The sequence below is a fragment of the Phascolarctos cinereus genome, unplaced genomic scaffold (assembly GCF_003287225.1).
Source record: "Phascolarctos cinereus isolate Bilbo 61053 unplaced genomic scaffold, phaCin_HiC Scaffold_2;HRSCAF=192, whole genome shotgun sequence".
NCBI lineage: Eukaryota > Metazoa > Chordata > Mammalia > Diprotodontia > Phascolarctidae > Phascolarctos > Phascolarctos cinereus.
The window spans coordinates 208,431,043-208,446,791 of record NW_027555625.1 but is presented as its reverse complement, the minus strand read 5'-3'; the positions used below and the strand labels follow the sequence as shown (position 1 = coordinate 208,446,791).

Here is a 15,749-nt window from a genome sequence, read left to right as displayed (position 1 = left end):
TGTGTATTCTGAGAGGCAGCCTAATATAGTGGATACAGAGCTGGTCATGGAGTAAGAAAGAGCTGCATTCAAGTCTCACTTCTAATACATACTAGCTATGTGACCCTGGATAAATCATTAACCTCTCCATGTACTAGGCAATTCTCTAATGACTATGAATTGCAAAGCAAATGCCGAAGATTATTTGATTATTTTAAATTTTTCCCAGGGGTTCAGACTTATGATTTAAATGGTAGGAGGCTCTTCCAATGAAGAAATTCACTTCAGATCTTCAACTGTTCTGAAATACAGTCTTAAAGAGTAGCATGGAGTTGTTGAAAGGGTAAGTCATTTGCCCAGTGTCACACAGTCAAGATTTGTGAGAGGCAGGACTTGAACCCAGGTCTACCTAATTCCAAAGTTTATATCATGTGCCCCTCCCCATCCACTATGCTATGCTGCCTCTTATACTCCTTCCTAAAGTTAGATAGATGCCTTATGTACTATTTAAAGCTCAATCTATACCTCAGCTATACAGGCTTGAAAACCAAGGGTCTTAGGCTGTGATGCAGCCACATAGGACTGGGAAGAGTTGGCCACTGTGTACCCTTCTCTGGCACAAGTTTCTTATTTACAAAGGGAAACATCTGAGGAAACAAAGGAAACCCATCTGTTTCCCCAGTCATTGTGCCATCTTTTAGTGGACTAAATTCACTGCCAGGTTACATTTAGAGGTTCAGTATTAGTCATAGAATCATAAATTGTCAGAGCTAGAAAAAGAAAAAAAAATTAGAGATCATTTAGTTCTCTTACCACCCTAGCTCATCTTACAGAAGTTAAGTAACTTGACTAAAGTAACATAGCTGGTTAATGACAAAACCAAACTCAGGCTTCCAATGTTCTTTCAGTTATACCATACTATGAATATTAATGAAATAATCCAATTATTCTGTAGGGCAATAACTAGAATGATATTTCAATTTTTGGAATCATTCTAGATCATTTGGCATGACACACCATTTCTACTTGACAATTAATTATGTCCTTGTGCCATCTCTTTCACAGTTGCCTGGGATGAGTATTTACTAGTCTTCTATTGCTATTTTACTTTTCGTGTATGGGGTGTTCAAAAAAAACTAGCACCTCTGGTGTGAGGGCTTGCCAAGTCCTCGTCAGGGCTGCTCATCCACCCTTGGGTCCGTCTGACATCCAGCTCCCACCTGTGGCTCCAAGGAGCTGTAGCATGCACAGCAACCACACCCGAGTAAAACATCCTGGCAGATAGCTAAATCAGGTTGAGGTTAATCAACAGGCTTTAAGCTTGTTGGTAAATCAGGAGGATGTGAAGCATGTGATGACTTCCCCCAGTGGAATGGGCAGATAAGAACAATTTGTTCCAACAACCATGAAGGTGGCTGAAGCAGGCGCTGTGGAGCACTTAGAACTTGGTCAAACACTGAAGATGCCAAGGTCACCCACTGCATCCTTTGCCATCACCAGTTGTCCTAACTTTTGTCTTGCCGCTGGATTTTGATGACTTTGTAAGAGAGAGTGAGGCTAATGAGGCTAATGACTTTGTGCGACTCTGCCGCACTTAAATCCAATTCATGAATAAGACATCAGCCATGATGTCAGTGGTCCTCTTTAAACATGGAAAAACAACAACTTTTCATGTGTTTACGTGTTGTCTCCCCAATTGGAATACAAGCTCATCGAGGTCAACCGTGTTTCATGTTCCTTGGACCACCCACAATATCTAACACAGTCCCTTGCATTGTAGTAGCCACTTAGTAATAGTCTGTTTGATATCTGGCAGTTCCCCAGTTTACCAGGTATACATATCAAACACATGGTCCTTGGTCTGTATGTGCCCCCAATACTTCCAAGGGCAGCTCAAACCAGATTAAAATGTAATTGGGAAATATTTAACAAAATATACTAAAAATATACTAAAGCACAAGTAAGATCACATTTTAAAACTTAGTCAACACACAGCCTATAGGGACCCTTATATATGGGGATATGTCAAGGATATGTCCCTATTTCTGTTTGAGTTCAACACCACTGCACTACAGATATTACATTTTGCAAGACCTGATATGATTCTTTTTTTCTACAGATGAGACCACAAAGCCATATCAGAAGCCTACAGTACTTCTCTCAACCACCCCACTGCCAACCACCACAATCCGAGTACCTGCCACCACCCCAGCTGAGCCCCTGAGCACCACTGCAAAGCCATGGATTCCTCTAGACACCACCACCACCACCTCCTCCACCTCCACCATCACTGCCAGACTGCAGCCTGCAGGCCACAGGATCAGAGATACCGGTCAGTAAAGTATACCAAGCTCATAGGGTCATAGGTTTAGAGCTGGAAGGAGCTTCCGAGGCCATCTAGTTTAACCCCTCAGTTGATAGATAAAGAAACTGAGGCACAAAGTATCTAAGTGACTTGCCTTGGGTCACAAAGCTAATGTCTGAGGCAGCTGGTAGTTTTCTCAAAGGAGGAAGGAAGGAGGGCAGGAGAATTCGATTTTGCGCATTTTAATTCACATGCCAGTGATTTTTCATGCATCAAGGGAACAATCTTAAAAGCTATATGTAGTTTGTTCATTTTGTAGTATCTGAGAGTGGTCCAAGGAGTACAACTGGTAGAAGGCTCGCTTCCTTCTGCAACCAAGGAGGTGCCTTATTGTTCACATCCTCCCAGGTGTGTAGAAGATCATGGAGACTCATAATACCTACTTTTTTTTTTTAAGAGAAGCAATGTGCTATAGTAGATTGAGAGCCGGCTTCTAAACTGAGATGATCTGGTTCAGGTCCAGTCTCTGATATACACTGCTGTGTGACCCTGGGCAAGTCATGTAAACTCTCAATGCTCTAGGCAACTCTCTAAGACTAGAAATGGCAAGGAAGGTGTCAGTCTGCTTTGGTGGAAGATGTTTCCTTATCTGGGAGTTCCCTAAACCAATTAAATTACAGGTTGAGTCCCTATCCCTATCCTATTTTATTAAACAATATGCACAAGGCAGAGGCCTGGGACCGAGTAAATTACATGGTAGTGCTTAATACTATATTCAAAGCCTAGAACTGGTATTATGGTATTAGTGGTGAGGATGTCGTCTTACAGCTTCTCCTTTGTGAAATTACTGTTTCCCTCAGGCCTCACTTGAAAAGACCTCAAGTTTCGAGGTTACCAGAAGTTTTAAAATGAACCCTCTCCCTCAAAGAGTGGCCCTTAGGAAAATCCAGCTCTCTGATATGTTACATCCTTCTCTGATTACTTTATCCTTACCATTCATATCTATTATCCACTGCATCCTTACCGTATAAGAAAGGGATTGAGAGAAGTGTGATGGAGGATTAATTGGATCCCTATTTTATTCCAATCAGTGTTAATCAGTTTTATATAATTCCATAGGGGTAGTGATTTTGTATGTTAGGCTCCAGAGCTGTGAACTGCAAATAATACTGGTAAAAAAATGTCCCGAGCAGCAAGGTGGCACCGTGGATAGAATGCTGGACCTACAGTAAGAAAAACCTGAGTTCAAATCCTAGCTACTGTAAGTTCACTTGCTTAATCATAAGAAGCTAACTAGAGGACCTCATCCCCTATTTTTGCCTTGTTATGGTAACCAAGTCCAGCATGGCGGAGGTGACTCAATAACATGGAAAGTCCCTCAACTATTTGTGTTGCCCCTCCATCCCTCATCATCTCTCTATTACCCAACATGGGGAAATGGTCACAAGCACTTGACGTCAAGTGGCCCTGTTTGCTGGTCTGTGACCTGCCTGTCTACTATTGGCCCATGGGGATGTTTTGACATCTGTTTATCAGCCCTGTCCATGGGTCTGCTCATAGGCTTGTTTATCAACCAGTGGGATTCTGTATTTTATGTAGGCTTTCCTGGAGGGTCAAGGTCAAGATCTATCAACCAGTGAGACTTTGCCTTTTTAGTTTGCTTCATCTATGTCATCTGGGCATCGAGCGCTATAAAGCTAAGGCCCTGAAGAAGAGACCATCTCATATTGTGAGAAAGCTCTGAGGTCCACTTCATTAAGGGGATCATGGATCCTTTAATAAAGTGCTATTGGCTCAAAGCTCTGCCTCAGTTTCTTTTATTATAGGGTGGACAACTTTGGACCCCACAGAACAAGCATTTATTAAGTGCCTGCTGTACTATGCAAGGCACTTTACAAATACTATCTCATTTGGACCTCAAAACAACCCTGGGAGGTAGGTGCTTTTATTATCCCCATTTTGAAGGTAAGGAAACTGAGGCAGACAAAGTGACATGCCCAGGATCACACAGCTAGCAAATATCTAGGGGAAAAAAATCCACCTAATTTATGTCAAGGAACTACAATAATAAAGCCTATAGTCACAGCAAGGGTAGGGACCTTGAAAGACATTCTAAATATCTATTCTTTAGTTTCTTCATAGGCTTGTACCTAAGCCACTGTGAATGAATGGATAATCATCCCATTTCTAAAGACCCTAAAGGAATGATTTTCCTGTCAAGGATCTACTATGGTCTGATGGCCTATCACTAATTATTTCTCATCCAGGGCTCCCTATTACCTCCAGGATCAAATATGAAGTCCATTTAAATATGAAATATTTAAAGCTCTTTGTAAACTGGCCCCTTCCAGTTTTTCAAGTCTTGTTATGCTTTATACCCCTCCATGAACTCTACGATCCAGCTATCCCGACTAATTGTTCTTTGCATGTGGAGCCCCATCTCCCATCTCCCTTTCAAGGGCCATCCCTCATGCCTAGAATGTCCTCCCTCCTTACCTCTTAGATTCCCTGGCTTACTTTAGGACTCAACTAAACTCCAGCTTCTCCTGGAGACTTTTTCTTCTAGGGCCTTCTCCTCTAAGGTTACTTTCTATTTAATCTGTATGACTCTTGTATGCATCTCTATTTAATGTCTACACCATTAGAACATAAGGTCTTTAAGGGTAGGGATTGTTTATGCCTTTCTTTGCATGCCCAGCACTTAGCACAGTGCCCACCTAACACATAGTAAGGACTTAATAGATGCTTGTTGATTGATTGATCAAAATAAATTCTACTTATATCCCATCAATATTTCAATTTGTGTAAGTATTCTTCTCCCAACACCTATCTCTGAATCCAGCTAGCATAAAGCCAGCCCCATCCAAAGACAGTAATGAAACTGTTTACCAGAATAAGAGACTTTCATCTTTAGCATTTGATTTGAACAGAGAGACAAGCATTATGACACGCAGGAAAGAACACCAGATTGGCAGTGTGGAGATGGTTCAAGCCCCAGCTTGATAATTAACTTGCTGGGTGACCTTAGGTGAGTCATTTCACTTCTGTTCCTAGGACCTTGAGTCTTTAACATGAGGGGTTTGGTATAGGTGATCTTCACATCATGGTCACCACAGGGTCTGAAATTCTATGACTCTGCAAGGATGCCTGATACAGTTCACTCCCCAACAACCAAACAAATGGAGACAAGCCAAGAACTGAAGGATCAAAACATGTATAATCCTAAGTCTTTTTCTGTTGTTGGTATTGCTCAGAATTCATATTCCAAATAGTTTTTCCCCCTAGTTTACCTTCCTAATTATGTTTGACTCAGCCAACTGAAGAGAGGGAGACTGTTCGGGGTTAAGGGGTTCCCAGCCAAGAACATTCAAATGTTTCCCTTTCTAAAAGTGGCACAGTTTACAGATCCTATTCTTTGGAGTTCCCAGTTCTCTCAAAGATTCTCGAATGATGGTGAACAGATTTATAAGTTGCCTCCCTCTCTTGTCTCCCAGGAGGACAATAATTCTCATAAAATGTATGTAATTAAACATGTGGCAGGGATATTCTCCTGTGCAGGAAGTTCTGAAGGCTTCTAAGTTAGGGCCTTGCTTATTTTTGGAAAAAGTAGGGAAACCTGAAGCTGTGACTTCCAATCTGGCAACTCCTATTATTTCTGGCTTCGTAACAGGGCTTTGGATAACAGCATCAGAGCTGATCAATGTTCCTTCTTCATCTTTGCCCAGCAGGCTGCTGTATTCTGACCCACAGAGTGTTAGACAAATATTCAGAGCAAGGTCTCCCTACAATATGGCGTAGTTGCCAAAGGAGGGAAGCCAAATTTAAACACATACAACCTACACACAGACATACACAAGCTTTTAAAAACTTTACTTCCCACTCAAAGAATTCTCCCACAAGAAGTCCGATGCAATAGGAAAAACAATGGATTTGGAGTGAGTAGAATTGGACTCAAATTCTGGCTCTACCATTTATTACATGCATGACTTGAACAAATCACTTTCCTTCTCTGGGCCTCAGTTTTCTCAGTAGTAAATGAGGAGATGATACTAAATGATCTCTAAGGTCCCTACCATCTCTAAATCTGTGATCCTGTAATCCTTTGGTTGTACCTGCGTGACCTGAGGCAAGTCACTTCCCATTCCTGAGTCTTGACTTATCTTTTGTAAAATGAGGAGATTAACTAATCTCTAAACACCCTCCATAGATTTAAATCCTATGATCCTTAATATGATGGAAGTATAAATTGGATGTGGGGTTCATAGAATGTGTCTTCCATTAATCTCCATTCACACTTATACCTTAATACATATATAATAAATTCATTGGCCACTTCATTGTAGGCAAATTTAATCAAATATTTGACATTTTTAGAAAAAAAATTTTAAAAGAGCTCAAAATAGCAACATACATTTCATTAACAGTTATCTCCACTGACATGAATGGGGAAGGCATTCTTTTTTTAAGAGTTTATTCTTTCTGTTTTTCTGATAAGTATTTTTAAAAATTAATTTGTTCTTCCAAAAACACAAACAAAAAACAAATCTCTTAATACAGAGCTACGTGGTCTCACAAAACAAATTCCCACCTTCGTCATGTTCCAAAATATATGTCTTTTTCTGCATTTTAAGCTCATTAACTCCTGTCAGGAGGCAAGTCACATAGTTCTTCATTCTTTTGAACTCATGGCTTATCATTGATTTGATAAGAGTTCAAAAGTCTTTCAAAGTTGTTTTTATCTATGATGTTGTTATAACTGAAAAATTGTTCTAGTTCAGCTCACTTTGCTCTGTATCATTTCCAAAGACCTTCTCAGTTTCATCTGGAATTGTCCATTTCATCATTTCTTATAGATAAGAATGTAAATTCATACCACAGTTTGTATAGCCATTCTCCAGTAGAAGGATATCCTCTTTAGTTTCCAATTTTTTTGGCAACCACAAAAAGAGCTGCTATAAATATTTTTGTACATATAGATCCTTTTTCCTTTTTCTTTTTCTAGTTTGGGGTATAGGCCTAGTAATGGTATAGCAGGGTCAAAGGGAATAGACAGTTTGGAACCTTCTGGGTATAGTTCCAAATTGCTTTCAGAAGGACTAGACCGGTTTACCATGGTGCATCTGTTTTCCCATAGTCCTTCTAGCATTTGCCATTTTCTTCTTTGCCAGTTTGACAGATATGAGGTAGAACCTCAAAATTGCTTTAATTTGCATTTCTCTAATTAGAGATCTGGAGCATTTTCATATAATTACATACAACTTGTATTTCTTCCTTTGAAAATTGGGTGTTCATATTTTTTGATCATATGTCTATTGGGGAATGGCTCTTAGTTTTATATAATTTGAACAAATTCCTTGTATATCTTAAAAATGAGATCTTTATACAAGAAACTTACAAAGATTTCTTCCCAGCTGCTTCCTTTCTACTTTTTACTCCATTAGATTTGCTTCTGCAAAAACTTTAAAATTTTACATAATCAAAATTGTCCTTTTCACTTTGTATGATCCTTTTTATAACTTGTTTCATCATGAACTCTTCCCCATCCAAAAGGTAATTTCTTCCTCATTCCTCTAATTTGTTTATGTTCTGACCTTTTATATCTAAGTCATGTGTCCATTTTGAGCTTATTCTGATACATGGCATGAGAAATTAGTCTAAATCTAATTTCTGCCAGACTGCTGTCTAGTTTTCCCAGAAGTTTTTTGTTAAATAATGGATCTTTCCCCCAGTAACTGAGGTTTAACTGTGCTACTGTGTTTGTTTGCCTCCATAATTTGTTGCACTAATCGAGGTCTCTTTCTTCTTAACCAATACCAAATCACCTTAATGATTATTGCTCTGTTTTCCAGTTTAAGATCTGCTACTAACAGACAATTTCTGAGGTAGTATTCTTAAATGCTTAGATAAATAGGCAAAGGGTCATATCAATCAGTGATAGACAGGTTAGTCTCTCAACAAAATTGTAAATTAGGTAAAGTTTATTTTTCATGTCCCTTCATCTACCTTACATTATGTCCCTCATCCTCCACAATATTCAAGTCCCTTACCCTGACCTCTGGCTGCCTACCAACTATGGCACCAATGGAAGGCAGCTAGATGGCTTAATGGATAAAGGATAGACTTGGAGGTAGGAAAATCTGAATTCAAATCCTGTCCACTTATAAGCTGTGCAACCCTAGGCAAATCACCAAATTTCTCTTTGTCTCAGTTTCTTCATCTGTAAAATGGGCATAATAATAGCACTTACTTCTCAGATTTGTTGTGAGGATAAAATAAAATAACACATAAAGTGCCTTGCCAACCTTAAAACACTACATAAATGCTAGCTGCTGCTGCTGGTGGTGGTGATGTTATTCAGCCTTACTATGTCTTAGAATACACCATTCTCAGGGGCCATCACCAGTCATCTTGACTTATGTCTTGTCACTGTACTCTCTCTGGAGGAGAGAATGAGGCTGATGACTTGTGAAGCTCTGCCTCACTTAAAAGCAATCTTCTCTTCATGATGCATTGGTCCTCTTCTAGAAGGAAGGATGAACAACAATATTCTCTGGATGTTCCTTATACTGCCTTCCACCACTCCACCCAATTAGATTTGGTTAGCCTTTGTCCCAAACCCTCATTGCCCTACTTTGGTAGCTACTCTGACTAAAAGGTTCATGCTAAAAAATTTATGGGTGGATAATTGTTTAATGACAAACACCTTAGCAGAAAAGAGGATATTGGAGTCAAGAAGTCCTGGGCAAGTCACTTGATCTCAAAGTGCCCTCAGGAAACTCTTTAATACTACAAATTATCTACAAGTTGCCTATGTGTATGTGTAAGGGGAATTTCCACAGCAAGAGTTCCCTATACCAATGAAATCAAAGTCCAGACCCTCCCCTCTAAAAAAATAGTTTAATATTTTGCTCCCCCCAGAAAATATATTTTCATTTTCACAAAGCCTTGTTGTCTAAAGCACTGAAAAGTGTGAGAATTTCATCCCAAAGGAAAGCCAGTCAATGAAGTGGTCGCACGTGGACCATCCAAAGCCACTCAAATCATATGATGTAGGCAACTGCCTCTTTTACTGATGTATAAAGATGATCCATATAATTGAAATTTTAAAAGTAACTTAAAATGTGTTCTGGCTCCAGTCTCTTTCTGTATTTGTCAGAGAATAAGTTATACTGTCAAGTGATTTCCTGTCCCTTGGAGCAGACAATAATTTCTCTCTTTTTATTACTACAATTACCTTAAACACAGGTTGCATATTTGCAACTGTAGGAATCAATGTTAATTGTCCCTGTGATCTGACTAGAATTGTCAATGTATACTATCATTTTCAAATATATAAGAAAGTACTGGGCCCTTTCATCTTTTTCCCAACTATTTTTTTTGTTTGTTTGCAAACATTTCTCTTTCTCTTTTCCCACCATCTACCTACCTTTCATTCATGGTCCTTTCTTCCTACGTCCTTCATGGAAACTTGGCTTTTTTCCATCTTGTTTTTACATGGCTGGCCTATCCTCACAAGAACCCTACTTTTCCTTTTTAAGACATACATCATCTGTCTCTCACCTTTAAAAATGCTTCTAAGAGACTACATCTTATATTGAAATCTAATGATTGCTTGATTCTCTCACATAGTGATTAAGGACAACCTATTGTGTACCTTTAAAAAGTCTTGTAAGCTGATGCTATCTGCTTCCATAGCACGTTAATGTTACTTAAGAAAATTGCTAAATGTTAAATGACATTTTCTATTGAAGGATTATTTTAACCTCCTCTGCAATTGGCACAGGTTAAGATAACTGTTGTAAGTATAATGATGTTGAAAGAAATAGAGTGATTTGGTAAAGGAAGTTCATTCCAACAGCTGTGAAATGCAGAAGTTATTATCTAGAATTTTCACCCACTGTTGAGCTGAAACTATTTTCATCATGTTGATGCTTACTCCTGGGCAAGTTCAGGCTGCCCACAGACAAATATCTACTGTGATTCCAGCCTTGGTAATAGCTGGTTAGCTAAGAGCAAAGAACGAATGGGAAGGTTTACTTTCTAATTCATGCACTGACCAAGTCACCTGTTATTGCAGGATTCAGGTCCACTGCAGCCTATACAGGCAACCCCAGTGTCACTTGGGCCCACACAGGTAAGGCCTTTAGCTCACTTTCCAGTAGATGTTGACAATTAAACATGATGCCATGATGTCAGATTTTGGGTGACGCAGTCTGTTAGTGGAAAAAGGAGCTGGACTAGGAGTCAGAAAGGTCTAGGTTCAAGTTCTATCTCTGATACAGATTGACATTTTGATCCTGGCCTTGTCAGTTAACATCTCCATGTCCCAGGCAACTCTCTAAGACTACAAATTGCAAAGCAAGTACCAATTTGCATTGATACAGGGAGTTTCCTAACTAGGAGCTTCTTATACCAATGAAATCATAGGTTGGAACAAAAAAAAAATGGTGAGGTCAGTTCAATTGAATCCTGGGATGTAGATAGAAATTAACCTTCTATTACTTTCTCCTTAGAATATGTTATTTAATTTTTCTTTAAACTGAATCGAGTCAATTTGAGGACATTTGTGGGGAAGAAATGCAGGGCTCAAGCAGGCTACTTGGACTTCCAGACCACAGAAACCTCTTCTTCCTCCCTTGTGGGCTAATCCAACCCCAACCACGTGTTTCTATTCTGCATCCCCACCAAAAGCACAGAATCTTCCACTAACTTCTAGGGAAATGACAATAGAGGCATATTTGAGGGAGATAGGGAAGAGCAGAGGAATAAGAGAAGAAACCAGTTCATTAGTTAAGGTAAATTGGTTTTCTTCTTTACCCCTTTCAATTCACCCACGGATCCAATGGCAAAAATCAGTAACTTCCTTCCAGAACCCCATAGGAGCTGTCGCCAATCTAGGTAATTGGTATTATTCCATACTGAATCATATTATTACCATCTAAGGTTTCCTAAGGGTTTTTAAAAACCAAATTCCTACTTCAGGACTGTTCTACTGCACCCAACTGTGTCTCCTTCCTACACATTGAGGGATGGCCCCTTGTGGTGCAATCTTGTGTAACTAAGTTCGTTACTGAGTCTTTGGTTGTATGAAATTATTTTAACCTTTAGAAAATGTCTCTTTGCTTTGTTCTGTCTCAGTGTGACAGAGAAAGGAAAATCTCTTGTCAGCTCAGAAGCTTAAGTGAGTTGATTGAATTTATATTAGCTTGGGTGGATCTTCACCCCTGACAACCTTTGCTCTCATCACCTGCCCAGGCTTGCCTTTAGAACTAAGTGGGGAATGGAGTCCTTTCCATAGAACACAAGCATCAATGTCTAATCAGTTTCATACATGGGCCCATTGACTACACCCCGGGGAAAAATCAAAAGTGTAATTAGCCAAAAAACAGAGAGCTAAGCCCCCCTGCCCTTCAGATTCTGTCTTTGCAGTGAGCAAACCTGAATTTGAGGACTGGGCCCATCCTCTCATTTTCCAATCTGCCTCATGCTGAGTCTGTCCTTTATTCCCCAAGTCTCATGGCTCCATCTGTCACCAGCTCTGCCTGGTTATCCCTTTAACTCCCCCATGACTATGTCTTATTGTTTAGCTCTCAGTTCATTTCTCCCCAAATCCTACCTCCCTCTGCTTTCCTTACCACTGCAACTTGATTCTATTTTTAGTCTCCTTCTCTCTCTCTCTCTCTCTCTCTCTCTCTCTCTCTCTCTCTCTCTCTCTCTCTCTCTCTCTCTCTCTCTCTCTCTCTCTCTCTCTCTCTCTCTCTCTCTCTCTCTCTCTCTCTCTCTCTCTCTCTCTCTCTCTCTCTCTCTCTCTCTTGCCCCCAGAATATATTAGCCCATGTCTCTATTGACTCCAAGTCACAGAATCTCAGAGTTTGAAGTGACTCAGAGGTCAACTAATCTAAACCACACCTGAATAAGTATCTCTTCTACAAAATTCCCAACAAGTAGTCACTCTGAAGATCTCTAAGGAAGAGAAAGTCATCACCTCTGAAGACAGTCCATTACATTCTTGTATAACTCTAATTGTTAGGAAATTTTTCCTTACCTAATAAAAACTATCTCTCTGCAATTAGTTCTGCCCTCTAGAGTCAAACAAGTCCAATTGTTCTTCCAGGAGGCCACCCTTCAGATACTTGAAGAAAAGTGTCATATCCCCCTCAAATTCCCTTCAATCAATCCCTATAAGACATGGTCTCTGATACTTTCACCTTCATGATCACAACCAAGACTGATACTTGGCTGGCCTTTTTGAGGTATGAAATTCTCCAGTTGTCTTTTGTGGAATTGAAAGGCAGCTGGCCATTGGCTGGCCACAGGAAGAGTTATATCCCCGGTGACCTTTAAAAAGTAAGTTTGCTAGCTCTAGAGGTAATCAAGGTAAGAGAGCTCTGAGAAATGTGACTATTAGAAGCAACAGAGAAATGATTCAACTGCGGAGGAAGAGCTCATCTCTTGAGAGGGAATCACTCTTTGCTGTTTCTTTTCTCCTTTATCAAAGAGCAACAGAGGAGGACAACATGGCATCTCAAAGCAGAGCTACTTGAACAGTAGGAAACAACCTTATTGGAGCAGGCCCTGTCAATCAAGGTAGTTCTTAAGCATCATAGATCCCTGGCAGCAGAGAAGAAAACTAACTAGCAATTAAGAGAAAATTAGCCCTGGAAGTCAGTAGTCAAGCTAAAGAGACGAACATTCCCATGGAACCCAGCTAAGTGACTTGGCTTGTAGAGCTGTTGTACCTAAGGGAAAGAGAGAGAGAGAGAGAGAGAGAGAAAGAGAGAGAGAGAGAGAGAGAGAGAGGATATTAGGTCCTTGAAGTGCCATAGGCATGAGTTACTTTAGACACATACGTTTCCTGTGTATGTGTCCCACTATCAGTGTATTCATGTAAATGCTCACTCTTCTCATTGGCACACTGTATTTGTGGGAAAGTGTGCCCTATTTTTATCAAGGGAGCTCTTTGTTACTACTGTTCTTAGGATGCCTTCTCAGTAAACGTCTTTACATTAAGCTTATGGTATCTAGTGGCTGATTATTAAAGGTAACACCACTGGTAGGGACTCTTAGGAGCTATATTTTTGGAGTATGAAACTACAAAGTATCTTGAACCTGAGAGTTATTGCCCCTTATCACCCCTCTACCCTCAATCTACTCTACAATCTGTGAGTATAAGTTTGAGGTAATCTTGGTGTGGGGAGGGGTGGGGTTTACACGTATGAAGAAACAACCATCACACCTTCTATAAATTCAGATATGGATGTTCCCATCTTACCAATAGGTAGTCCCTAATTCACAAACACCCAATTTACAAAAGCTTTGCATGTATAAATAGCTTCCAACCTTGAGTCTGAACTCAAGCCCCACCCTTCTCTCCCTAACCCGCCCTGACCCCAGTTGATGTGGGGCTCATGGTCAAACAGCACTATCAGACTGAGCACTGGTGAACTGCCAGTATAGCATGGCCACATTTAGTACTGGGTAATGGAAACGACAGCCATATGGGGAGCACAAGGCCTGTGAAATGGGACTCTAGCTGAGGCAGACCTTTAAGGCTGCCATCTTGACCCAGCTATACCCTCACTATTGACATCTATGTCCAAGTACTACAGGCAGATGGTGGCAATTATTCAGCCTGTGTGAATGCAGCTATATTAGCCATGTTGGATGCAGGGATCCCAATGAGAGATTTTGTGCATGCCTATTCAGCTGGCTTCATGGACGGCACAGCCCTGGCTGACCCGAGCCATGTGGAGGAGGCAGCTGGTGGGCCACAGCTGACTCTGACCTTGCTCCTCACCTCTGTCCAGTTTGCTCTGCTAGAGATGGATTCCTGTCTGCGTGAGGATCACCTGCAGCAGGTACTAGAAGCCACTTCCTCGACTGCCTGGGCTATTTATGCCTTATTTGACCAACTGGTTGGGCAGCATGTCCATGAGGCTGCCCTGCTTCTTGGAGACTGACCCTGACCCTGCAATAAAACACTTCAGCCCTTCCCTATACGGCCGATGCCTCCATTGCCTTCACTCTGCATTTCTGTCATCACCAGATCCTTTTCTCCACAGGGGCATCAGCCCTTCCTCTCTTCAGGGATGGTTGTTTGAGGCTCAGCAGAATAGATGGGCTCCATACATGAGAAGACCCATACACATACATGGGGTGGCAGCACTTATTGGAGCAATGTTTGAGATATATGCATGGCCTTTCAATTTAATAAGTATAGGAAGGTTTATAGGGGTCTATGCTACTTATGAGGGGTTACCCCTCAGCCTGCCACTTGACTTGCTGCTGTATTTAATTTGACCACATCCAGTGCTAAAACAATTCGAAGGCATGATTGAATGGTGTCTTACTAATTAATAAAACAGATGTCTCATTAATTAGCTCTAGCTCCTACCTCAGTTCACTGGATGTTAATTATTTAATGAAGTGGAGAAACCTCCTTTCCCAATGGCAATTGCTCAGTTTTTTATATATTGAATAAATATTAGAATTACTGAATAAACAAGTTTTTAATTAACAAAAACAACAACAAATAAAGACATATACAAATAATTTTCACTCTCCATACAGTTCTCTGTTACCCATAACCTCAGAGACACCATCACTTAGGGTTTTATTGCCACTACATGATGAAAGGAAAATTCACATCCCCAAAGGGTTCCTTTAAGGCATAATGACAGGTTTGATTATCATGCCTCAGTTGTCTGTTAATAGGTGCTACTTCTCATAAGACAGCCTGTCTTCACTGTGACATCCCAAGCTTCCTATACTTCTGGCTATTTCTAGGTTCCCAAAGTCTGAGTTTCCACACTGATTCTTTTTTTTTAAATAATATTTTATTTTTTTCCTAATTGCACATAAAGACATCTTTAACATTCTTTTTTTTTAAAATTTTGAGTTCCAAACATTCTCTCTGCCCCCCTTCTCCCCCCCTTCCTGAAACAGTAAGTAATTTGATATAAATTCTACATGTCTACACTTATTCTTCCAACATCTGTTCCACTTGGTTTAGGGCTCTCTTTCTCATAATTTCATTCTCTTTTAACCTGACTCATGTTTTGAGTTCTGTTCCTGCTTATTTCTCTGACTTTGGCATTTCTCAGCTCTCATATGCCCAACCAGATCTCCTGGCAGGATTAACCATTCCACTAAACTTCTTTACCACGTCAGCCCTCAAACCATAGCTGCAAAATATTAATCCATCATCTCCTACAGGGCAAAGGGGGCTTGACATCTCATGGTATTTTTTACAAATAAAAGGAAATAAAGCATTCTATATCCAACCTAAATGGAGCCATTTCTCAATGACAGTCATCTTTCAAACCATCATCCCATCCTAAATTCCTCATTCATGAGGAAATACCGAGTGAGGAAGCCAAGTAGAAAAAGCCAGTTTGGAAAATAGCGTATCACTGGAATTTATTTTAGACCTGGACAAAAAATTGTGAAAACTACAAATAGGTAA

The 15,749-nt window shown here is 40.2% G+C and overlaps 1 protein-coding gene and 1 pseudogene across 1 annotated transcript in view; both read left to right on the top strand.

Moving 5' to 3' along the window:
* Nucleotides 1-15,749, top strand: part of VIT (vitrin) — a 149,231-nt gene that overhangs the window by 85,628 nt on the left and 47,854 nt on the right. Inside the window, exons 8-9 of the mRNA XM_078149774.1 lie at nt 2,099-2,311; nt 10,362-10,418. Of these exons, the coding sequence (XP_078005900.1) occupies nt 2,099-2,311; nt 10,362-10,418 (270 nt within the window). The remainder of the gene's footprint in view (nt 1-2,098; nt 2,312-10,361; nt 10,419-15,749) is intronic.
* On the top strand, nt 12,473-14,316 carry LOC110212652 (exosome complex component RRP41 pseudogene; annotated as a pseudogene).